This window comes from Pipra filicauda, unplaced genomic scaffold (genome assembly GCF_003945595.2).
Source record: "Pipra filicauda isolate LSUMZ 115617 unplaced genomic scaffold, ASM394559v2 scaffold224_size1409572_pilon, whole genome shotgun sequence".
Taxonomy (NCBI): Eukaryota; Metazoa; Chordata; class Aves; order Passeriformes; family Pipridae; genus Pipra; species Pipra filicauda.
In genome coordinates, this window is record NW_024104337.1 from 721,456 (window position 1) to 748,155 (window position 26,700).

A 26,700-nucleotide genomic window follows, 5' to 3' on the forward strand; every position below is an offset into this window, starting at 1 on the left:
ATTAGAGGGGTCAGGCTTTTTTTTGTACCATTTTATTGCTCAAGGTTAGCTCTTTACCTGCTGAGTGGGGAGTATCATCTTACAGCAGTCCTCTCCTTTGTATATAAATGCATCTTAAGGTAAGTGGGTATTTCAGCTTTGTTGGTTTTAGAAAGATCACTTTGGGATCATTAATACATCTACCACAAGAATATATACTGACATGTGCTCTGTTGGAAATGCTTTTCCAACATAATTCTGTTAGAGCCTTCTGGTTACCTGGTTTGCATTTAACTTTGTTATCTGGACTGCTCATGTGTACTGTAATCATGTTAAATCGAGCCTGTCAATGCTCATAAAGTAGCTTGAGCCCATATATGCAAGCAAATGTTTTATAACAAGACTGTGTCATGACTTTCCTGCAGCCAGCTGTCCCACTGTGGTGGCATACACACGAGCACTGATCTCTCTAATGTTGTAGACCACTACCTAGAAGGTAAATATGGAAAGCAGTTCATCAAAAGCTGTCCTTTTCCCTGACTGTCTCACTTGTGCACCTGAGATGTGGTGACCAGAAGCAGGAGAAGCTGTTTGCAACTGCTCTGCCGGCTGCCCTGGAGCGATGTTTTTGGTGATACCAGTGCAGGGAGGGTACCTGATCACCTACCCCTCTTCAGAGCTGAGCAGCTTGTTTGTGGGTGGGTTTGTGAGTGAGTTTGTGAACAAGAGGGGCACTCTTACTGATAGTGAAGCTATTTTGTGAGCACATAGGGGTGTGATCTTCCCCAGAGGGTCCCAGGAGAGTGGTGTGCACCAGCTGTGAGTGACTATCCTGAGGAGGTGGGTGAGGGAGGGGAAAGATAAGGTTTTATTAGTGTGAGAGAGAGCCAGTGTCGGGTTCAACTTTGGTTGTGCAGTGAAAAAAACCCTCAGGTAGGCCCTTCCCCTTTCTTCTCTTTGTGCAGGATTGTAGAAGACGTATTTGGGATAGGTGCTGCTAGAAGGAAAGCAGAAGAGATTCTTTCTCCCCCACATGTGAGCAAGATGAGGCAGGTCTGTCTGACAGGGCCTGGATGTGCCCGGCAGCATAAAGGGGCTTCAGTGTAGGGCTTAGCCTTACAGTAGGCATTGGTTGTTTTACAATGGTTTGGCTCTACATCAGTGGTAACCAGAGCACCAGGTCTAATCACACCAACCCTGAAACAATCTGCTAATATCCGACATTGGTACAGAACTTGTGTTTTTAAGTTTTACCAAGGTGTGATTCAGCTGAGATACTAAAGCTGAAATCCAACCTTTGAAGTGTTTGAACAGTGTTCCGAGCTAGCTGCTGGCTTGCCCTCTCAAGCTAGTTCTCCCTCTCTGAGCAAGGAACACGTTTTTTTGTCAACTTGATCACCTGATGTTGGATACTTACTGAGCAGAGCTGAGTTCAGGAGGTAAAAAGCTGTGTAAAAAGCTCTGCACATGCTGTGGGATTTTGATGCAGCATTCAAATCGAGTTTGTTTCTTTTTTTCTTTTTTTTTTTCCTGGAAAAAGATGTAGCCAATAGTACATAATTCTGTAGGCAGGTGAATCAACAAAGAGTACTGTAGTTTTGCCATATGAGTCATCCCTTTTGCAAAGTGTAAAATCTGTGAGTGGGATGTGCTCTTGGAGATTGGAGGAATATCATATAGAATTGTTATATTTTGATTGGCAGTAGCTTCCAAAATACAAGTTTTGCTGTGTTTTCTTACCAGAGTTACTGGTCTCACTAGTCTAACTGCGTTTTTGCTGGGTAAAAAATGAGGGTGGTATCAATAAGAAATCTTTGTATTCTTGCTCTAGAAATGTACCAAATGTGTCCAAAAGAAAATGTTTGCTTACGGTTTCTTACATTACCAGTAACATCATGTTGTGTAATTTTTTACATTTAAAGACATCCTGTGTTCCTGGTAGGACTTCTTATCCTTGCTTCTTTTTAAAATATCACTAAGATTGCTGTTACATGTTCTTGAGAGATTGATTAAACAAATTTCTTCAGTTCAATGGTGTGCTAACTAGCTTGTAGCTGATCAGATTGCTGAAGTCTCTTCATTGTCTACTGGATCTGATTGCAGTTTTGCTTCCTTCAGTGTATGACAGCAAAGGGAGTCTATACTCAGGCTGCTAGAGGCTTTTTGCCTCTGGTTTCAGGATTTTCCTGGAAAAGAATCTTTAATAATATTAAATATTTCTTACAAATTCTGTTCTTTTTGTTTTTTGTTTTTTTTTCAATAGGTGTTGGCATCATGTCGGGCATTTCTTTTAACATCTCGGATTCCCACCAAGGTAAAATCACTGTGCTTCTGTAACTGTTCTGAGATTTTAGATACAAATGTAAGCTACATAAACTAAGTAGCAAAAATCTAGCATATTTTAGTTATACTGGTACATCTGTTTAAAAAAAAAAAACATAATTGAGGGATGATAAGTTGCATGGTCTTGAGTTAGAGTGATGCTTCCATTAGTGTATGCCTTAAATGAATTTGTCAATACATACATATATATATGTGTATATATATATATATACCATTTCAGAGGAATTTTAACTTCTAGAAATGCAGATGGCTGAAGAGTTATGTTGTAAACTCCAGCTTGAAGAACTGTGAAATGAGCCTGATTATCTTTATAGAGGGACAGTTTATGTGCAAACAAGCTGATTGCATTCCCTCTAGTGTTTGTAGTGTCAAATAGGATTATATTTGATTTGGAGGTAGAAACTGTGTTGAGTTTTATTAAATTCTGTTGTTTTCTAATGATTTCCGTTCATTTTGAAAAGCATCTTGGCAACCTGCCTTGCCAATGCTGGTGAATTATTTTTGCTATGCCTGTGACAATTTGTAGTGATTGTTGTAGCAGAGAAAGATAATTTCCATATAAATAAAAGTGACTGATGTGGAAGAACATCTCTTGTCCAGCTTGGAATCAGTGAATGAGGACTTGGCACATGTCCTATTTTGTTGTATTTTACACATAAGTGTGTGAGTATATATATACTTTATAGAAAAACCAGAATCAATAAATTGAATGATTGATACCAGATTTTCAGTTATGGCCACTGGTAAATGTGACCATCCCTACCTGTAATTTGAAGATGCTGACTGACAGGTAGGATGACTGTAGCTTGAATTTCTGCTGAAACTTATTTTCCTCAGTTGATCACTCTGTCCCTGCAGCACAGATGTCTCTGGTTGGTTGTCTGTTGGCTTTTGGATCACTGCAGTTTTCAGCCAGGGCTTTTTAAGGCAAGGTTTGGTGACTGCTTGCATGGAAACATAGATGCAGTTAATGAACAGCTTAGACATCAGTGCAGTGGCATCATGATAGACAAGTGGTGATCATGATCTTGTTCAACTATAGTAAAGCCGTTGTAATTCATCAAAAAGCTCTTGAAGGCTGGGGCTTGGAATACTAAGTGATAACTCTAGGTCTGGTTTAGCATTTCAGACAATTCTGAGAACTCCTTTTATTAAATAGATTTACATTGTTGAAAAACTTGTTTTAGTTTTCATGAAAATCTAGAATATGTATTCTGTGCTAATAGAAGTGTGACTCCAGGGACAGAAGGAAGATGATGAGACACTGTGCTTATGATTTATATTTCATTAAACTTTGTACATCTGAACAGCTGTTAGGATGGTTGAAAATGCATTTCTACCAGGGTTAGTGAAACTTATTGAATTTACTAATGTCTGTAGTATTTTCAAAAGCTGCTCAGAAGCTTTCTGAGCCCGATAGCTTCCATGTAACTGTTAGGCAGTAACTCCTAGAAAGACAGCTGAGAACACTGAGCAAAGACACATTATTTCTTTCACAAAGTTGAGGGGGGAACTTCTCACAAAATTACGCACACCAAGTGTTGACCAGTTCTGATTGACTGTTATTGCTACATTCAATTCCAAACTTCACTTTTCCTTAAACAATGATGTTGAGATGTATCTACTAAACAAGGATCAAGATTAAAAGTTGATTAACTACAATATCAACTAACATCATTACCCTTAGAACAAAGATATTACAATAACTGCCTCTTAACTTCACACTCGGGCCCAGTCAGTTCATTCCCACTAATCTAGATGGACTGATAGGGAAGGAAGGGCAGTATTCTTCCTAGAGTCCATATAAAACATAATTGCAACATTAGTAAATGTTGGGTGTGTTATCAAGTACACAAATAAGTGTATGAAATATTTGTGGGAATATAATTCAGATTTGTGAATGTATTCCTAGAGCAACTTTCATTAAGTTTTGGCTGAAAAAATTGAACACTGTGAAATTAGCTGTCTAGGTAACTGAAGGGTTCCTAAACGAGAGGCACGCATAACCTTTTAGGAGGATTTTTAAACCATATAATTTTCAGTAATAAATGAGATTATGCTTTTTAAAACCTTGTAAAAATTATTTCTTAGTTTGAGGTAGAAGATGCTTAGAATGTGTTCTACATTTTTGCTGCAAAGCAAAGACTGTAAAATCATGTTTTTGAGTTAGAAAAATGAACCAAAGATGAACTGTAGAGATATTGCCATGTTTCCTGGTATTTGTTAATTCTAGTCAAGAGGATTTTTGTAAACTGAATTTTTGAGTCTGGGTCTGTGTAAACTTTTCTCAGGAATAGAAATGTATTTTTGATTGTGTGTACATATGTATATGTTTGCACATACAAAATACATTATCAAAAGAAGAAATTTCAATCTGATAGGTAAATAATTTTCAAAGTATGAAGGATTTCAATCACAGAAACTTTCCCCTTAAAATTTCATTGTGATTTAGGTAAACAAATATTGGATAATCTCATGTTTGATTAATTTGACTAGCACTGGAGAAAAAAAGCTTTTCACTTCTCTATGTGTAGTCTAGCTTACTCCAATAGCCAACAAGAGCTGCTACAGATTTTTTGGTGGTGTTTTGTTTGTTTTTTATTTGGTTTTGTTTGTGTGGTTTTTTGGATTTTTTTTCATGTGGGGGGAGTTTGCTTTTGTTTTCTTTTTGTTTTGTTTTTGTTTTGTTCTTGTTTGATTTTCTTTTTATTTCTGGCTTGAGCAAACTGCACAGGACCATGTCATCACAAAAGATTGCCAGTCTTAGCTTAGAAATAAAGCACTGAACAGAAGTGAATGCCTTTACCCTTGGGAAAAAGCAAGGTGTTGGTGTGGGCTCTGGGAAGATGCTTGTGCTGGTTCTTCCTCTCCTGCCTCACTTCCCTGTGCTTGCCTGCATTGTAACCAGGTGCAGTGACACCCCTGAAACTGCCTGTGTGCTGTGGATGCTGCCCCTGCAGCAGAATGTGTGAAATGAAGCACATGAAGTCTCAAAAACTTCAGAGTAAGGTTCGGTCACTGAACTAGGTTTTTGGTAGAAGGTGAACTTTGCACAGAAACGGGAGGGGTGCTTATATCTTCTGATGCTGCCAAATCATGAAGGCGACTGCAGGGATCAGAAAATAGACAACAAACAACAAAGAGACAGTAGTAACAAAAGTTTTCTGGAAAGCTTTTTGCTGGTTGTTGTGGTTGGAAACTATATCCTCTGTTCCTGACTTCCTGATGTGCTGTTGCAGCCTTTACAGGGAGGGAGTCTTGAGAGCTGCATCTGGGTTCTGAGCACCTCAGTAGTCATTCAGGGTTGACTTTTTAAAAGATTGTCACAAATACAGAAAAAGAATAATATAGTGTTTGCCAGTTAGCCAGGGAGCACCCTGACTGTGAACCTAGGATAAGGCAAAGTACAGGAAACTATGCAATTTAGACAGACTGCTCAGTTACAATGAATGACTGCTCAGTTACAATGGTTTTAATGATAACTAAAAGGAAATGACCAGACTAATGTCTTGCCCTGTAGTTATGACTCAGTCCAAGAGGTTTGTTTCTTTCTGTATATATCAGCTATCAAGATGTTTGTCTACACAGTTGTGAATTCAGATCTTAGCACACTCCCTGTAGCCCTAGTGTTGTCCTTGGAAAAGAATTCCCCATCTTCTTTTAAGCTTCCGTTTGGATTCAGTATGTTCTTCCCTGCCTGTTCTGACTGTTGTCCAAATACCCCACTCAGACAAAGCTAATGCATTGCTTCATCTCGTACTTAAGATACTCTAAAGCAGTCTCGGGCATTTATGTGTTTATATCTGTATCAATCTATTTATATACAGTATTTTTATTCTCATATATATATGTATAATTGTGTGTGTCCCTTCAGCTTCTGTGCAGTAAAATTTTTCACATCTATGATCAGTGTAACTAATGAAAGAATAATTGTGAAGCTGTAAGGATTGTAATTAATGATTATTCAGTCACAGGAGTACACATCAGTAGGGTATTGTATTAATGATGCTTTTTATAGTAACATTTTACCATAAAATTTATGATTTGCTTACATGCTTATAGCTTGTAGTAAAATGCCCAGTATGGTATTCCTATAACCTCTAATAATGATTTGAACCTGTAACAAGCAAATCTAAGTATTCTTTTAGTGAAAAATGTGATCAGATAAGATATTAAAAAATATTTAGTGTCAATTACAGAAACTGATGTCAAATATCAGTAGCCTTGCTCAAAGTTTTCTTAACCTCATTGAGAAACGTAAGTGCTCTTTAAAATAAGATGATGTTTGCACTAATGTAGTGTTTTCTTTTTTAACTACAGTTAGAACTAACTTTCAGCTACTTGGAAATCCAGGGAGTAACTTCCAGTAAACCAGGTCAGGTGAGTGTATTCTATATAAAAGATACTTGTTTACTCATTGCCAAATACGTTCCAGTCAAGGAGGTAATACTCTAACATGCAGGTGTCCCCGTCCACTGAGCGCACTGTGCATTTGCATTCTTGTATTCATGCTACTCTAAAGTCTTAACAATAATGATAAGAATTTAAAGAGTCAGTTTTAGGAATGTGTTGTGCAGGTGGGATGGTGATAAGAAATTGGTTTTTTCCTAATTCAGTATGGTACAAGTTTTCATTTGTATTACAAGTGGATATTTTTCTCAGAAGTGATAAAGCAATGGTGGCTGGTATGCAGTAATCACCACACAGACTGCAATGGCTTCTCCATGGCTACCGCTTATATTGCAGGCAGAAATGCTTTTCTTTCAACTTATTCTTGGTGCCGTTACTCTATACAACACAAAATATATTTGACAGCAAGTTATGTGCCCAAAAAAGTGAATGTCAAAAAGAAGATGCTAAAAAGAAGAATGCCTTTAAAGTAGTTTTAATTCATAATATGAACATATTGTCAAGATTTGACAGTTCAATTGTATCAAAGTCTTCATGTGTTTCATGTGTGTTGGCTTTTAAAGGGCTTTTTAAAAATAGGAGCGCCTGAGACACTATTTGGACTCTGAAAAGCTCTCATTGTATTAATATGTCATCTTTTTAACCTGACTTTTGAAACTGTCCTTAAAGGAGGGGGAAAAAAAAGGTCCAGGTGTTTTAATAGGGAGACATTTACTAAATTCTTTGGTTTTGTGGCTTTTTTTATTCCAGGTACTAAAATGTCAGGGTTGCTATTGCTAGTTATTCTTCGAGGCATAGACAGTCACTGTTGTAGCAGAGTTTATAAGAGATTATCAGCAACCTCACTGAACATACATATTTTCCTAAAATATTTTTTAAGATATTTCATATTTACATTCATTTGTGTTTTAAATGAGTAAGGTTTATAGCTGAAGGCAGGTGGAGTCCTAGATTATTGTTTGCAGGGCAAACGCCATTGTTGCAGTTTTCCTGCAAACAGCATGTTACAGCCATGATGCCAGAAGGATGTGGTTTTGTGCTAGGCGTCTTGCAGAAAGCCATGATAAGATAAGTGAACAAATGGGCAGAGTAATATAAGAAAATGTTATGTTAATATTGATGAATAACAGTAGTAAGTTGCCCACTCATTCATCATCAGGGAGTGATGGCAACAAGTTCAGAAAGGAGTTGAATTGGTTGTAAAAGGAGTGAAGATTCTCAGTGTGCTTTGGGCAAATACAGCCTCTTCTGGGATTATCCTGGTGGTGACCCTAGACATGAACTGGGAACAAAAAGAGCCCTGGGAACCGGTTTCAATAAAAACCAGTTCTCTGTAGCATACTACACAGTGTCTCCTCTCCTACTGTCTGTCTGTACTTATTTATTCCTAATGTTGCTTTCTTACTGTGCGTGCATAGCTCCTCATCTAAAAGAGCTTATGACTTGGGCTCTGTTAACTATTCACATTGGAGAAAACAGAAACATTACACTGCTTCCTGCGATGCAGCCAAAAGCAGCAGCAGACCTGATGTGTCAGTCATACCGTAATCTGATTTGATTCTGAACAGTCAGTATCTAACAGAGACAGGTCGCAAACGGCTTTATTTTCCCCCCTTGCTGAAGCACTTGTCCCCCAGACATGCTGTGATGTTGTCTGAGTTACTGCTTCATCTGAACTGAAACAATGTATCCACACAGCATTTTCTTGGAGGGCATACAACAAAGCATTAGAGCTTTTCCAGAGGATCACAGCCATTAAAGACTTTTACTTTTTGCTAGAGGAAACAGGCACCCTGCTCATTCAATAGTTTCCTGTCAGGCTGTGCTTGCTTCTCCTGGTGTTCTGGGACGTGTTTCAAGTGAGGACAATGCTGTGAAAAGTTCTTGGTTTTAGAAGTGTCAGCTGAGGTCAAGATCCTTTGAAAATTGTATTCCCGTGGGAAGCAGGGCACTCTTAGAAAAAGCAAAGTTTGAGTATGGGGGTCTTGTACATTCAAGAACAACTTTTAGAAACTTTACCTGAAGCATTGCTGTGTCACGTCTTAAAGAATAACAGATTCCTACCAGCAGGCAAAGCATTCAGCTGGCATTCAAAATGCTCCCCTTTTTAAATGGATGTGAATTATATGGCACCCAGTTCTTGCCCTCTTGCACTCCTGTTTATAGTTGATTATGGAAACTGAGAAATGCAGCATCTCCATGAAGATGGCGTCTTCAGAGGATGTGAATGAGGTGCTGGCACACATTGGGACCTGCCTCAGGAAGATATTCCCTGGACTCTCACCAGTGTAAGTATTTTTTAGGGCACCTCTACTGGGAACAGATTGTGCGGAAATGGTGACAAGCCACCTCTTCTCGTCCACTGGTCTCTCCACCCTGACCTCAGAAATGCACTGAGGATAGGAGAAACAGCTTGAGACAAGCAGTAAGCTTTTGTCCAGGTATATGGCAGAACCAGCAGACAGTGCAGAGCACAGGTACGTAGACCATGTGTGGTCTTCTAGAGTCATAAGTGCCTTTGGTTTGAAGGGGGCTGCAAGCATTTGAAGTCTTCCGTTTTCATTTTACCTTGTTGCCTCTCTAGCCTCAGGTTCTGTCTTTTTGTTGTAACTTGCTCCCTTTTGGTTCATTTTATTCCCCTCCCCCCAGAAGTAAAATCAGAGTTGGGAGAAGGGTAAATTCCATTTACTTTCAGTGTTTGTGAAACAACACACATGATTGTGAACCCAGTTAGCCTAGTTCTTCAAAACAGAGCCCTGGGCAGTCTTGCTCATGCCTTTTGTTTTCTCTCTTACCTGTGCCTGGATTTTATTGCCTTGCAGCAATTCTCAGTACTTTTTCTTTATTTTCTTTTCTTTCTTCTCTGTATTATTGCCTCATCTTCTTCATTCTCACCAGATCATGCAGCTCTGCTTTATTCTCTTCAGCTCCTGGTTTTCAGCATTAGTAGAAAAAATGGGCTGTGGAAAAGACCTCTTCCAGACATGTTGATTTTTATAAGTGAACTTTAGTAACAGACTTTAAATGTGAATGGTCAGGCTAAACTGACATGTTTTATTCTGGGTGCATGTCTTTATTATTCACCTTTCCTGTAGGTGGTGTAGGAAATCAAGTTCATAGATTCTGGATGGCAGGTGTTTTTTTGTTTTGTTTTGGGGGTTTTCGTTGGTTTGGGTTTTGTGGTTTTGTTGGGGGGTTTGTTTCTTATTTTTTGGTGTATTTGTTTTTGTTCATTTTTGGGTTTTGCCAGTTTTCCTCTCTGGCAGTGTTATTAACTGCCTTAGTAGAGATTGAGCTCTTCCTTCAAAGAGCGTGCGTGCAACTGATCAGGTTTGCTATAAAACCTCAGTAGTGCTGTGAGACATGCAGACAGAAAGAGGGAAGAGGGCTGGGAGGTTACATGTGTTTGTCAGAGTGTTTATGAAGGCCTTGAGCTTTATACATGTTTTCTGTGTGCTTTCTTGAGAACTTTGCTGAAGCATTTGGGGGGAAGTGCTTTCTCCTGTTAATATCACTTATTAATTCTCTTCTGCTCCACCCCCACTCCCTCAGACCCTGTCCTCCTTTATGGAATTCTGCAGTTTATGAGGCAGTTTTGTCATTCAGAAGAACAGATAATTTTATTTCTTGAAAGGCAGGAAGGGATTGTGTTTCTCTTTTGTCTAGGCAGGAAGAATACTACCAAATTACGAAGATTGGAGCTGGTTATCAACAGTGTAGCCTAGAGGCCAGATGTAGTGGCTCAGCTGTTTGCATCATGGTGCTTTTTCTGCATCAAAGCAGTGTATATGCAGCAGTGGTTTCTTCATCTTCATGGGCTCTACCCATGTTTGTTGCAAGCGCTTTGGTGGCTAAAAAGGCCAATACGAGATAGACACGTCCAATTGGAAAAGGCACAGCAGAAAGACTCCTTAGGTGGTATATTCTACAAGACACAATTCTTTCTGTGTTGCCTTTTCTCCTCAAGGGTGATCCTGTGTGCTTTCTCAAAAGCATCAGCAGCATTATAGATGGTGTGTCTCCAGGCCTCCCGATTGGAGGCCAGAGTAGACCAGTTATGTTGATCAATATGGCCAAGGCTGAGATGTTGTTTCAGGGAGTCCTGGTATCTTCTCTTTGGGGCTCCTCTTTTGCGGCAACCGATGGCAAGTTCACCATAAAGCAGGATCTTAGGGAGGCGGTGGGGTAATGATTAATACCATGTTTCTCCCCTGTTTTGGCCATCCTGGAGTTAGATGAGGGCTACAGGTCTCCCTTAGTGTGAGTGATCCTGTCGTACAAAAGGGCTTAGTTGCTCCAGTAGTCACAGGGTTAATCAAAAGAGAGAGAGAGAGAGAGAGAGAAAGAGAGAAGAGACAAATAAATGTCAGTCCTGCTGGGCTGCATAATGGTGTGTGTGACTTTTAGGTAGGAAAGTGAGTTGTATTAAAAATGGTAATTCTTCCTGTACACTCATTTAAAAATATCCTTAAAATAAAAAAGATTTATGTGCTTGAAAAAACTTTCAAAGCCACGAATGATGTTTTTCCCCCTCTTTCGCATCTAGGAGGATTATGAAAAAAGTAACTCTGGAGCCTTCAGAAAGACTGGCTAATCTCCAGGCCCTGTGGGACAGTCAGACAGTGACAGAACTCGGACCCTGTGGTGAGAATGAATTTAAATGCTCAAATATAAAAAGACTGGAATTGCAGTGTCAGGAAGTTTAATTCTATTTCTGGCAGAAGCTTGTAAAGGTGTAATTAGTTTTAAGGTGTAATTAGTATGAAGCAGACTTCTGATTGGTAGGTGAAGGCACTATATTAAGCTTTCTTGCAACTTACCAGGCAAAGATAGGGTAGTCTCAGTTTCTTTCATAAGCACAATGGACACTCTTCTGAGAAAAAAAGAGAGTGAGTTTTGAAAAATTGGATCTTTAAGTATTAAAGTATCCTTTTTGGTGTATGCTTGTTTGCTTGTTTTACTATTGTGTTAAATACTCTCTTGGGTTGTTGTAGGAGGCTTTTCGCAGATGTATGCTTGTGTTTGTGATTGGCTTGGATTTCCTTACAGAGAAGAAGTACAGTGGGTAAGTACATGTCTTGTTCTGAAGCCCTTTTCAGCTAACTGTACAAATGATGAAAGAACAGGTAAATTATAGTGCTTGAAAAAAACCCATTTCTGTAAAGACGTATTTGATGATGTATTTTTAACAGGATGTTGATACAATTTACCTGACACAAGATACCAGAGAGTTGAATTTGCAAGACTTCAGCCACCTTGACCACAGGTAAACCACATACAGTAATTGTGATAATATTGATAAAGTGGGATGGTCCCATAGCTGTTACTGGAATGTGTAGACCTGTGAAATGACCATTAGCATTTTTAGTTTTGAAAGCTGCTGTTTTTTGCATAAGAGCCCCATGGAAACCACATTTCATTCAGGTGGCTGAGAAGATAAATATATTTTCTTATTGGAAGCACTCCAAAAAGTTAGCAGATAGATACTTTTCCTGTGATGGCGGATGTAAGATCTCAAATTCAGCAGATAAAACATGCAGCTACATCTGGTGGGCAAAGCAAAAAAGGAAATTATACAGTCTTTACTTATGCAGAATCTTTTTCTCATGGTGTACACGGTAAAGGAAATTAGTTTTTGTCAGCAAGTCAGTAGAGGGTTTAAGTCATTCAACTGAATTCCAGCCAGTAGTCTCTTCACTTATAATAGATGGTATCAAAAATGTGTACTTCCAGAAAGAAACTAATTGAGGGTAATTTTACGAGGAGATGCTGAAACTAGCTGAGTGTTGTATTTAGTTTACTGAATTTAGCTGGCTGAAAAAATTGGATTCTAAGAAAATTGAATCTGAAGATATTACAAGTAGGAGAAAACGGGAGGGATTCTTAACTAAAATCCATCATTATTCCAGGAAAATGACAAATTTAAGAAACTGTAAATAAGATAAAGCATTTGTTTCTTTGGGAAAGACCCATGAAAGAATTAAGAAGCTGTCAGAGGTACGATGTTAGAATATGATAACATGCAGGCTGAACTTGTTGGTAGGTAAGTAAGAGTATTTTGCGACAGCATTCTTTGCAGCTTTAAGCTATCTAGTATGTAAATTTGCAAAATATCCCATTCAAATACTTACTCAGCTTCTGTGATGGGTTTTCATAGTCTGCACTGCATCCCATGGCAAAGTTACTGAGCAGTACCTGTGTTGACTAACAGCAGTAACTCGAACAAGGCTACAAGGCTGCAACTAGTGCGTGACGGATGTAGCCAAAGACTCTTTCTTTGGTTAAGCCTTGCTGAAAAAAGATAAGGGGAGGAATACTATTCAGCAGAAGGAAATGTGGGACAAGAATTTAAGAATGCTTTAAACATAATTATTGCAAGTTGGAAGTGCTGAGGAGACTGTGGGCATTCTCGAGAAAGGGACTTACAGATACTGAGCTTCAATTGAAATTAAATATTTTAACAATTTATGTGGAGTGAAAAGTATTACTTGCTAGGAGAAGCAGATTGAAGTGTTGAATATTTAAAGTATCTCAGCTGGTTCAAATGAGTTTGGCTTTTGGAAAGCGAAATAATGGGTTTGTTGCTTTACAAAAGCTTTTCATTGAAGTATACCTTACTAAATTGATGTCACTGAAGAAATATATTTGTGTTGTTAAGAAATGTCTTTATTAAATATCTCATGATTGTCTGTGTCCAAAGATTCAAAACTATTCTCAAACGATTTACATACTGTGGAATCCATCTTGTGATGAGAATTTCTACATATTGTGGACTAAACCGAGGAATGTTTTGAGTTGAAATTTCAAGAAAACTTACATTTTTAGAAAACCAAAACCTTATGTTATTCACTAAGAATACAAATTAGGAATTGAAATCCCAGTCAAATCAAGAATGTGTGTAAGCATTTTACAATATATTTAGGACAGTGAGAATGCTACAAATTTACACTATGCTATTATGCTTTGGATTTTGAGAGACTGTTGTATGTCTTGTTCATCTAATTTTTGGGATTGCCAAACCTATATACTTATGTTGTGGAGTAGCTGTGAGCTAAGTTAGGAAGGGTACATCAGGAGCTATGCATTGCAAAAATAAACATTTTGTGTTTTTCCAAGTAAAACATTTCTGTTAAAGGTCAGCATAAAGTGGCATGAATTATAGATGAATTGAAGTTCCCAGAGCATCATAACATGGCTTGCTGCATGGGAACATGACTTCCGAGGTTTTATCTGAAGTTATGTTATGCTGTGAACCATATAATTGTTTAACAACAAAAAAAGACTCCAAGTGAAAAGGGCATGTTTAATTCTGTTGCATGATTTTCGTCCATGTAGCATATATTTTAGCTTATTTGGATATTCAAAAAATTATAAGAAAAATGTGATTGTTTAGATTCTTTTTTATTTTGTGCTGTTTCAATTTCTTGCCGTCTTAAATACACTGGGTTCCTGAGGTGTTGAAAAAATGTCAAGGCATTAGATAGGATTGAATGTCATTGAAGCTTGGGGAGATTTTCTGCATACCAGAAGAACAGAATCTGTTTTCATTTTAAGATGGCACAGATTTATCATTTATAAATATTACATTATTCTGGATGGTAATTTAATAAACTAATGAATATAAGCGACTCAATGTAACTCAGTGAGGGAAAGTTAGGAGAAGATCCTGCTTTTGGAACTGGTCGTTAGCATTCTTTCATACCATATTGCAGAAGAATTCAGGTCATTGTTAATACCACATCTAGAGTTTAATAGAATAAAGTGAATAAAGCAGGATATAGTTTGGAAGAGAACAACTTCAATATTTCTTGAAAATGTCATAACTTTCCCACTGACTCTAAACACCTGTTGTCCTTCACCCATTTCCCTCCCAAGCCAGAGGAGCAAAGGTGAGAAAGGTACAGCCTCAGGCAAGTTCTGTCTGCAGGCACTCTCCTGCCCAGAAGTTACTGAGCTCTTGACAGCCCTCCAAGGGAGCTTAGCAGCTCCATGGTAGTGTAAACACTTGCAGACAGTGATCCCCGATCATCATTCCTCTGTTCTTTTGAAGGAAGTGGGCTACTGCTGACAGCTGAAGTACAACTGCTGGTGGTGCCTTCTGCCTCTTTTATGGGTGATGGTGCACAGCACAAACAGTTCTGCTCCTCCAGTGTGATGGTAGTACCATCAGCCTGTCTAATCTTTGCCCTGTAGCATTCACCACCCAGATGTGGCTTGCTGGTTACCGCTGGGTGGATAAGCCAAAATTTCACCTGAAATGTTACTCTTACATTCATTCCACTTCAAAGGGAAAGGCACTGGCAAGAGAGACATCAAAGCTGCTAATTGATTACCACCTTACTGATCTCACCAGGGGCCCACAGAGGAGGAGCAAACCTCTGTGTGTGGATATTCCATACTCCCATAGCAAAGTTCCTCCCTGTCCAGCCTAAGGGGGAAATACCTCTGGGTTGTGATTTTTTTCTCGCCTTACATTTCACTAGTTAGTGAAACTAACATTGCTTTACATGGAGATCAAGTGTGTATGTGTGTAGGAGCAAAAACAACATGGTGGATAGAAATAAATCTATACACTTTACGAAGCTGCCAAGTCTCTCCTGTGCCAGTGGAAACAAATTCACCACAAGACCTGATGTGTGCTGTAAACAAGATGGAAAGATGGCGTAGTCCTTGAAGGGCACCACACGCTATTTCCTCTGCAGGAGTGTGAAAACAGTCTATTTGCATGAGCTTCTCGGCTGGTGGGCTACAGACACTTGCTACAAAATGTTGCACCTTCGCACTGTTACCTTAGTGATGGGCTTGTGCTTCCAAATCTAGCAACTGCAGTTCCCAATATAGCCTACTGGATGCTGCTTGTCCGTGTGATGTTGCCTTGTCTCTTGGCTTTCCCATGTGTTTAACAACCACCCTGAACGTGTCTGAATGTTTGTAGAGGAAAACTGAAAAGGAGGAAGAATAAAAAGAAGCTGGGAGAAGGGGTCTGTGTGATTAGACCTGTGCCTACCTGCTTATGTTCTGAATGAAGAGCCGAGGGGGAGTTGGTTCGATAAGTTTGGCTGGTTCGATAAGTTTATGTATATTACAGCTCCTTATTTAATTACATAAACAAGGGCTTTCTAAGTAGCTGTTAAGCTTCTGTGTAGGTGTATATATGTATTTAATATGTTGCATCAAAAGGATTGATGTGCTGCACTGCTAGATGGTGTGTAGTGCTTGATGAATGACTCTGCTGGGGGTGGTATATGGACATGATATTTGTCAACATCAGCTATTGGAGAAACTGAACAGAGGGAGAGCAGATCACATTAACAGGCTTGGAATGAAGAAAATGGGAATAATTTAGAATTTCATTTGTGAAATCCCTTTTACAATTACGGAGGGTTTGTGCTCAATGTCACATTATCCTTTTGCAGTTCTCCTGCTTCCTGGGGGAATTTAACTATAAGAGATAAGACAAGGAGGTGTTCTCTAGAAACATTCAGTCATAGAATTATATTAAATCATCAGACTGCCAAAAAGCTTTTTAGTGTCATGCTAAATTATAATTAGAGGTGATTAAGAAGCTTAAACACGTCACAGGCTGAAGAAAAAGTTATGTTAAAAGTAGGAATGGCAGTGCAGACAAATTCCTGATTTTAAAATTCGTGATAGAATGGATGTCAGTTGGCCAGTCAAAAATTTCTATTAAAATGAGAGGAAGACACACTGCTGCTTTTTTAGAATGCAGAGCTTTCTACAATGGGGATGGTAGGCAATTAGCATTGCAAAAGTGTGGGCAATGAGATATGGAAGAACTCTTAAGAGATTGTTTCAAATGACAGTCATATGAAATGTGTGTAAAAGTGTTTTTCTTTTTCTAGAGACTTAATACCTATAGTTGCTGCTCTGGAGTATAATCAGTGGTTTACAAAGCTGTCCTCCAAGGATCTGAAATTAGTAAGTAATAAATTTAAACAATATACCTGCTCCTATCAGGCTATGCTGTGTTTTAAAGGATGCTTTTACATTTTTTAAGGTGAAATTTTTTAGGTGAGTACAACTGGGCAGTCTTTTGACAATTTTTTCCCCTTAATCATATCAGGAAAATAGAAACTGTTGGATAGTCAATTCGTGCCATAGAAACACTGCTGAGAGTCAGGTCTTGTCAAAATTTCAACTAATAAAGTCTGAAAACTTCGTTGGGTGATAACAGTAGCCCATAAAACTATTTCATTGGGTGTTACTGACTCCCACAAACAATATTAGATGATCAAATAGGAAACTTTAAAGCAGTCAGAAGTTTTAGTTGCTTTTTGGAGGTGAAAAGAAAATACCAGGATTCTGGTTTTTTTCTTGCATATAAAGCAGGTGTTTTCATTACAACTTGATGATTTTCTCTCCCAGTTGTCTGAAGCTAAGTCTGTGTAGTAATAAGTATGTAGTGATGTGTTGCACTGATATTTTTCCATATCAGTTTTCTTTCTTAAAGGCAAAAGGGGGGCTAATCTAAACAAGTTGGACTACTGAAGAAAGGGCCAAGAAAATCAGTAATTAGGTGACATTCTAAATATATCTAAATACCCTGTTTCTTCGGAACTTGAAAGTTTATAGTCACAGGTGGAGTTAGTGGTTTGCTTGAGAAATTGCCTTCATTGCTTGCATCCAGAACCTTTTCTCTAAAAATGGAGGTCAAGCCTCATCTTGAAACTGGTGGTATTTTTAGTACTGTTGCAGTTTGCTGTTAAAATCAGCGTTGTTAAAAAATACAATGCAATTAATCAGTTTCTGCTTCAATGAAATGAGATAGTTTGTTTAGTTAGAAGACTGAGTGGTGTAGTTTGCTTAGAACAAAAACTGGCCCTATACTGGCCCTATTATCTATCTCAGATATATCTAGGTGAATGACTGTTGGTTGTTTGTTTTTTTTTTTTCCCAGCAACTCTTCTGTGGAAAACAAGTAAACTTTATCAATCTTGAAAATGCATCAGTTACTTAAAAAAAAAAACAAAATCTTTTATCTTCCACACATTCAGTTTTCAGTTAAAAATGAGGAAAGTGTAAATTGTTGGACTGTAAATCCGTGCCATAAGAACACTGCCGAGGGTCAGTGTGAGGTCAGACATATCCGGAGGCCACTGAATGCATTGTGCTTCATGAGTCCCATCTGACATTGTGTTTGATAGACAGTGTCCATAGTGTTTTTATAGCACATGCATGAAACTTTCCACTTGCAGTCACACTGTTGTAGAAACACTGTGATAATATTCTGAATTAGTAAAATATGGAAGGTAAAGATAGACTTAGGAAGATGGCTGAGCTGACAGTCTTCATAAAAAATTGTCCCCTTTACTGTGTAAAGGATTCATAAGATTTTATGTGTGTGGTAGAGTAAGTTTGTTTTGTTTAGGGTTTTTTTGGGGAGATTCAATTAGTTTAAAAGTAAAAATAAAAAAAACCCAAACAAGAATACACAACTAGAAAATGTGAGACTGTCATTAGAAACAAAGATGTCCCAGGTATGAATGTCACACTGTTGTTTTTAAAGGCAGATAACAGAATAGTTTCAGCACTTCATGACCATGACTGAAATTCAGCTTTGAATATCACATGAACACTTGTTAGTGTGTGCTGAGGGGGAAGTCAAATCCAGAAGCAAAATAAAAGTTTATAATTAAAGGTGATGAGGTACAGAGCTCAGTGCATGGCTTTTGAATCATTAAGGTTTCATCTCTCTATTTGAAAGGGCAGAGCAAACAAACTCTTTTGTTGTCATATTTCGTTCATGGTACTTGCAAATATCCATGCACATTCTAGAATCCAACAACAGTAAGATCATGAGATGAGATTTGCTTCTGCAAAGGTTCGAATAATTAATGCTGAAATATACTGGCCCTTAAACACTAGTCCCTGGCAGCCTTTGGAGGATCTGTAGCTGGGGTACCTTTGGTCCTGAGGTTTTTGTTTTGCCTTTTTTTTTTTTTTTGTCTGCCTTATATAATCTTTCTTTGTGTTTAGTTGTCATTCCTGGTCAGGCTTTATTCTCCTTTGCACTGGTTGCCACTTTCTTCTGAAGGATTTACATGCCTATGAACAAGATTTCTTTAAAAATTAAATCAGCGTTTCTTCTGAATCACAGGATTTAGGTTTTTTTACCGTCATCATAAAAATTCTGCCCCTTATGGTTAGGTGGCCTGATTCATTAATTACTTGCTTTTAGTCTGCTTCTTGCTTCTCTTGAGTCTTTTCCAGAAGTCCTCTGTTGCCACCTGACTCTCTTGGTCGTTTCTGATATTTTTACTTACTATTTATGTATGACAAGAAGATGGTTGTGGCCTGGATCCTGTAATGATGTACACCTTAACTCAATAACTGTCTGTTCCGTGTTTGTGTTCTTTAACACTGTTCTGTCTTTTCTGTGGCAGTCCACTGATGTCTGTGAGCAGATACTGCGAGTGGTGAGTAGGTCCAATCGATTGGAAGAACTGGTATTAGAGAATGCCGGGCTTAGAACGTAAGTAATTCCTTTGAAATGTTGCTTTAGTTACTGCTTACTCCCAGTAAAAGGGATGTGTGATGTGCGTTAGCCAGAATAAGCATGTTGCCTACCAGAACTTACCACTGTTGGATTAACTGATTTCAATTTTAACAGGACTTGACAGATAATAAATGTGTGACTTTGCTTTTCATGTCTCCATCTACATGCAGAGTGTTTGGCATTGTGCCTTGGTGTGTATCTGTTCCGATCAACATTGTCTGTGTTTGTCAAGGATGCATTTGTCGGTTTTGCCATTTGTCATATCTGCTTGCTGGAAGGAGATCCTGTTGTTACTGGGCATCTTCCTTCACATAGCTTACAGACCAAACACTTTTAATGAGCTGTGACAGAATGCCAAACCAGGGTTAAGAAAGAGCTACCAAGAATAATGCTGTAAGAAGTAACCCGAGCAGCTTCAAGAGCATATTTCTTCCTGCAGCAGAGTCAGTTTAAGATGATTCCATTCTTTTCTAACTCCAGCCACTCATTTCTGTGATTTGGTTTGGGCCACAGCCTCATAAACACTTGTCATCCTCTCAAGTGATGAGACAGCAAACTATTGTACAGTAGCAGTAATAAGGACTCGGGACTAGGGAAGTGTGAACTTCCTGTTGGGGAAAGCAGGATGTCAAGTGAAAGCCCCTGTTTGATAAGATTTGTGCCAGTTAAGATGCTCTTGGAAATTTTATCCCCATTGCTATTTCTTTAACCAGATATAGAGGGTGCAGTTTAGTTTACATTGGAAGGTTTCAATGAATATAGCAAACACTAATGTTTTGGTGAGTGTTTTAACTGAAATAAGTGATGTCCAGATTTCAGGGAGAGGAGAATCATTCAGGATGACCTGAACAAATGAGCTTAAAAAGAGAGTTATGACTGTGAGGTATTTTAGAGAAATGGAACAATATGTGATAACCATAATCCCCTGTACTCAGCACTAGTGAGGCCACACCTGGAGTACTGTGTCCAGTTCTGGGCCCCTCAGTTCAGGAAGGATATTGAGATGCTGGAGCAGGTCCAGAGAAGAGCCACAAGGCTGGTGAGGGGACTTGAGCACAAGTCCTGTGAGGAGAGGCTGAGGGAGCTGGGGTTGTTCAGCCTGGAGAAGAGGAGGCTCAGGGGAGACCTCATCACCCTCTACAACTCCCTGAAAGGAGGTTGTAGCCAGGTGGGGGTCGATCTCTACTCCCAGACAACTATCAGTAAGACAAGAGGACATGGTCTTAAGCTCTGCCCAGGGAGGTTTAGGTTTGATATTAGGAAGAAATTCTTTACAGAAGGGGTAATCAGGCATTGGAATGGGCTGCCCAGGGAAGTGGTGTATTCTCCGTCCCTGGAGGTTTTTAAGATAAGACTGGATGTGGCACTTAGTGCCATGGTCTAGTAACAATAGTGGTAGTGGATCAAGGGTTGGACTTGATGATCTCAGAGGTCCTTTCCAACCCAGCTGATTCTATGATTCTATGAACCAGAATATTCATTTCCATGAAACTGCAAGACAGACTTTTCAGTCTGCAAAGGCCTGTTTGCAGGAGCTGGCGTAAGCAATCTATTCCTTGCATTTACATACTCTCTGAATGCTGGCAGGCAGAATGTCCCTACCTCCTTTCACACTGTCCTCTGCAGCCCTGTTCCAAAAAGGGTGGCCAGCTACGACATGGGTAACAACAGAGATACCTGTTACTGGTACCCAAAGGGCCTTTGACAGTGATGTTGAGTCTTATCTTCCCCTTCTTGATAGGCCCTGAATGTCCTTAGACCTAAGGATTATTATTTCCTCCCACACATGTCCTCTTTTTTCTGTTGCAGGAATGTTGTCTAGACAGATCTCAAGGAATTGTTTTGTTTGTCTGAGATTTCCAGATTGGTGGTGTTCTTACCCTTGATGAAATATCCTTCCTCTGCCATATGTATAGTTAAATTGAATCTTTTTAGGGCTTTACCTTCAACCCTGAATGTGCTCGTTTCAAGCAAGCATGGCTGTGCAATGCGTACAAAGCAAGTTTGATGCTTTAGAGAAAGTTTCAGAGTTACATTGCATGCTCTGTTCATGAAGTGTGCAACCAAAAGAAATAATGAATTTTATGACTTGAAATGAGGAGTGGACAAAGGAGGGGAAGGGATGTTCCCCAGTAGGCAGAGCCCCAGTGCCTCCATTTATGGTAGAGGTTGCAACAGGGAGTGGGGAAGTTGTATTCGTTTTTTCCAAAATGAGCCTTGGAGCCCTATTAGCCTAACGGTGATAAACCAGTGCTTTCTGGTGGCAGTTGGTTTACTGTGCCTTTCCTAAGTAGTTCACACACACACTCCAGTTGTCCAAAAAGTTCTGATAATCCTGTCTGTATTAGTGGCAAAAGCTGGAGCAGAGTTTGTAAACAAGACTGAAGGTAGGGACAGAGTTCTGTAATGACAAGAATCTGTTAGGGATAAAGGAAGAGGAGAAAACTCCTCAAGAAGAAAGGAGCATTTGTTGTTTTTTTTAACTCAAAATCTCATTTTTCTTGGCTGAACATAAGGAGTTTGATTCAGTTGCCTAAGCACAGGCATCTATAGCGCCATTCGAAATGCTGGAGGATTTCCACAGAGTGTTGGCAAGTGTAACTGAGGACCTACAGGAGACATGCAGTTTTCTGCAGCAGCAGGTGATAGTAAAGCAGAAGACCCTGAGGCCTGTCAGGTGGCAGAGTTTCAGGCCCAGAATGTCTTTTTGTATTCACATACTCCTTGCATTTTAGGAAAAGAATATGCTTTTCCCAAAGGCAGCCCATCATTATGCATCTGCAGCGCTGGAGCAGTTCTAGCTCCAGATGTCTTGTTTAAGGACCTGGTGTTTCAAAGGGAAACTAAACTTGCCTGGAACATTTCTGTACTCCAGTACACTTGGCAACCACAGATAACTAAAAACTGTTGAGGCTATTGCTGTTCAGTCTCCACTGTTTTCTGGATACCAGAAGAGGATGCTACCTCCACTGTGGTTCTCAGCACAGAGATTCATCTACTAGTCTGATGGTAGGCAGGAGGAAAGAGGGCAGTGTTATTTAGCACTCTGGTAGCTCTCCACTACTGGGCTACAGAAAGGAAGATGATGTACTTCAAGGCAGAGAGAGAGAGGGAAGCTCAAGGCATATTTTTGGTTTCTACTTTGGTGTCTAACTTAGGTGAAGTAAAAATACTGAAATCACAGTCTCAGTTTATCACAAGCACACAATAGATCTAGTCCCTTATTACATGATAGCTTCCCGGTAGGTATGAGAACAGGTTTGAGGACTTGTCTTAGAGCTGATAAGACAACACCCTTCTGATTTAATGCAAGGAATGTGTCTCCACCAGAGTCTGAGAGTGCGGTCATGCAGGAAAACCCGAACTAGCTTTGAAGTTACTGCTGTGGGTGGTGGTAGTCCAGCTGCAGCAAAATGCTTTCAAACAGGGCAGTGTTCCCTTGCCTCTCAAGTGAATTTGGAATAGAGGTCACGCTGCTACAGCTACCCTACCATGGTCGGTTAAGATTACTTTAAAGCTGTCTATGCTACCAGGCCTGGCTGTTGTGGGCACTATAGAACTGATATACTGTCATCTCTCTCAGGATCCGTTCCTGGGACTGTGGTCAGCCAGTTATGTACTTTGATGCTTCTCACTGTAAAAAGAAGTAAGCGAAGACCAGTTCATCAGTGTGCTGGTGTTCTTTTGTTCTTTGAGAGAGCTATTCCTGCTGTTTTATAAGGCTAGAAATACTCCTGGTTTTTTGACCCTCTGGATATGCTGCAAAGCCCATCAGTTTGAGTGCCTCTACACTGTTGGTAGAGAGCTGCTTCAAGTGAGGGGGTTGGCTTGTGAGTGAAGGAGGTAACGGTATGCAAGTTAGTGTATACGTGCCACTCGTGTGGCACGGAGGAGATGGAAGATATGCTCAAGTTATTCTGTGTAACTCCTATTTTTATACCTTCAGATGTCTGTCAGAAACATTTTGGGCTTTGCTTGAGTGCTCTTCTGTCTCTTAGGTCACAAAATAAATAATGAAGTAACCTTCTGTGAAAGATAGCAAATTAGCCAAATAAGCATTGTTTAAAACTGTGAGGAATCAGTTAGTGCTCTGCAGTAGCATAGGCCACTTGTGGCTAGTAATCCCTTGAAACTTTTAAACCTTTGAATGTGCTGTTGATAGAGGAGATAACAGGATTCCTTCTCCCTCTCTTTTCTTTTCTTGCAGAGATTTTGCACAGAAACTAGCCAGTGCCCTAGCCCATAATCCCAACTCAGGACTCCACACGATCAACCTTGCTAGCAATCCACTTGAAGATAGAGGTACTGTAACATTATGTTTTTCTCTTTCTACAAATGTAATAGGAGGATTATTGCTGCTCTATTCAGCTTTACCTGAATAATGGGGTATTGTTCTGTGCGTAATGCCACTGTAAATATCTGTTTTTCACAAATGACCGGGAATCACTATTGTTTTTGATTTATACGTATCCATTAGCGTGTTGATAAATATTTAAATGTCTTAAACCAACTCTGGATTTCATTAGATTTCATTACATTTTCATATAGATTTCTTTTAAAGGAAGGCAGAACACAATGATTGTTTAGGAATAGAGAGTGAAAAAAGAAAAGTGGTGTGCATTTTTAAAGGCAGTGTAATCAGTTGAAAGATGAAGCACAAGGCAACTTCGTTGCTTGGATTATATTTTCCTGATGGTTTTGTGTTTTTACTTCAGCCATAATTTCGTGTTTATTTTCAATATGGAAACTATTCCTTTTCTTCATCTGGGTGCTAACCTGTCCTGTTGCAAGCTTTTGGTGATGTTCAATAATACTGGTATAACTGGCATTCTTATGTAGCAAAGTGCTGTTAACTCCACAAGATGGAAAATCAAGCTCAACAGCTCAACTTTTCTCAGACCAGGCACCACTAGGCATGATTTCAGTACATATCAAGTCATTCCCCTCCTTTGTCTATTCTCTTTTCACCCAAGAGGCATTTATTTTTAAAATAAGGTTACATTCTTTCAGTCTGGAGCTGACCCTTCAGCACTGCCCATGTGAGATTTCCATTTGCTTCACTTGATGCATTCCAAGCACACAGTGTTCTGGGATCAGACTATCTTGTGCTCTTGTAAGGCTAGAAGAAAAATAAGAATTCTACACAGTGAACCTTTTCTTGTTTTAGTTGTTTTGTTTTGGGGAAGTTTTCCATTCTCTTTGCTTTCATGATTCAAAATGGAAAAGCAGTTCATTTTGAGTACAACCTGATGGACTTGGAATGTTGTTAACACAGAATTTTGAAGGTGTCTCTCCTTTCTTGCTGGTTCATTGAGGAAAAAAAATAGATTTTTTTTCCCTTTCCTCTTCTGTATCTCTTTTCTTTCTGACATCTTGTAAGACAACAAGTATGACAATAGTTTTGTTTTTAACCTATTCTGAGTAGTTTTTTTATTTGAAATTATTCACATGAATTACTTTAACTCTTCTGATTACCTCTTGCCTGCTGATTACTGCTTGTCCTTGTTAAGAATCCATATCACATGAAAGCCAGTGCTTTGCTGAAGAATGTTATTATTACAATGTGCCATAGGCCTTACTGCATTCTACAAAAATTTCTGTAGTAAGCTGAAAAAAAGACTGATACATTGTTGATTCTGCTTATGAAGAAGTGTATCTAGATTGTGTTATTTCAAAGGTTTTTTTCAAAGGAACTCATTTTTATCTTGAAAGCAAAACAATTGACCGAACACTGAGTAGACACTCTACAATGCAGGTGATTTTTTTTCCTTTTTTTGAAACATATCTACGGGTGTACTTTCTTTGCAACAAACCTGTAGATTCAAACCATTCAGTATCCACATAGAAGATACAAATGAAATGCAGAAGCTCTAACTTGGAGAAATTAGCAGGGTTCTTTCATTATCTCAGCATCTCCTGTCAAATATACAATTAAGATTTGACCTTTTTCTTAGAGAATTAAAGCACTTAAAGAGGAGTTAATGATAACTGCAATGGGCAAATATTGCAACTTTTCAATTTATAAAAAAATGTAAATGTGCTGTGATCTGATATTCACTGAATATAAGGTAGATTTGACTTTTATTAAACTAGAGTAGCAGCAAGGCTTTCACAAATAAAAGCTGGCATAGTGGAGATTCATATAAACGTACGAATTTCGGAAAATGCCTTTTGAAAAATCACCTGCAGGAACTGCAAGTTCAACCAGATTATTTTCCTGTTATAAGGGAAATAACACAAAGTTGTATGTTTTCTGGAGAAGAACATATTGTACCTTCTTTGAACAGAAGCATACCCTAAGCTATTACAAATTGTTGAGTACCAATAAGTAAAGGCATTCCATTATATTAATGCAACTGTCTGTATTCCAAAATCATGGGAAGCGTGTTTATTTTAACTAAGGCATAGGATCTGGCTTCAATTCAAATCCAAAGCAGTGTTTATATGCAGTGATTTTTACTGAGACCAATCTCTTAATTTGTGCTTGGCTTTCCTCTGTGGTACTGTCAATATTTTTGAGAGTAATACCACTAAAATTTATTATCGATCTTGTCTTTAAAAGTCTAGCCATGCTAAAGTGAAGGGAGTTTTACTTTTGGCTCTACTATAATCTGCATTTAATCTCATATTTTGTTAAAAATAATGCGAAACAAACATTCTCAAGCCTAGAAGTACTCAAATTTGAAACTATGTGCCTGGATGCAGTTAACTGTACTTCTGCTGTTAGAACTCTCATCTCTATTACAACATTAGCATAAATGGGTGGCTAAAGTCCATTCAAGGGCCTGAGTGACCAGAAGCACTTTTTCTTTTCTGCACCTGATTCCTGTATCTTGTCACTGGGCAGATCCTTAACTCCCAGTGCTAGTAAGATTTTAAAATTGTTCAGATTGGTTAGAATGATAACTAATCTGCAGATCGTTAGCTAAATACGAAGATGGAGAGGTAAAATTATTTGCTACATGTCTTACTCAAAATGCCAAACAGCAAAAATTAGATTTGTGATATCCTTGTACTTATTTTTTTCTTCTTTTGCCAGCGTAACTCTAACTTGATTTCGAAAGTATATATTGTGACTAAACCAGCCTAACAAATGTGGACAGTCAGCTACAGAATATAAATTCTGAGGTCAACGTAAGATAAATTGAGCCTCCTGCTTGAGTAGATAAAAACTTATTTTTTTATAAGAGAACTATGAAAGAAAATCCTATTAATATGATTTGATTCATTCCTGCTGAAAGCTGAAGACATTAGGCTACCATTGTGCTTTACAGCAAATGATGCCAAGGTATCATGGGTCTAATATTTTGGCAATATAAATGAAAAACTGTATGTTGTCTTGAGCTACATGGGTGTTGCACCTACCATCAGCATACAGAACACGCTTTTACAGAAAGCATTTAAAAAACCCAACAAACCTACTGCAGTATCTGCATGATATCTGTATCTTT

The 26,700-nt window shown here is 38.8% G+C and overlaps 1 protein-coding gene across 6 annotated transcripts in view; it reads left to right on the plus strand.

The window, feature by feature from the left end:
* CARMIL1 (capping protein regulator and myosin 1 linker 1) overlaps positions 1-26,700 on the plus strand; it is a 192,627-nt gene that overhangs the window by 77,637 nt on the left and 88,290 nt on the right. For all 6 annotated transcript variants that reach the window (XM_027745318.2, XM_027745319.2, XM_027745321.2 and 3 more), the window contains exons 3-11: positions 2,243-2,293; positions 6,643-6,702; positions 8,899-9,020; positions 11,279-11,376; positions 11,727-11,797; positions 11,925-11,998; positions 16,596-16,671; positions 19,137-19,225; positions 23,457-23,551. In XM_027745318.2, coding sequence (XP_027601119.2) covers positions 2,243-2,293; positions 6,643-6,702; positions 8,899-9,020; positions 11,279-11,376; positions 11,727-11,797; positions 11,925-11,998; positions 16,596-16,671; positions 19,137-19,225; positions 23,457-23,551 — 736 coding nt within the window. The remainder of the gene's footprint in view (positions 1-2,242; positions 2,294-6,642; positions 6,703-8,898; positions 9,021-11,278; positions 11,377-11,726; positions 11,798-11,924; positions 11,999-16,595; positions 16,672-19,136; positions 19,226-23,456; positions 23,552-26,700) is intronic.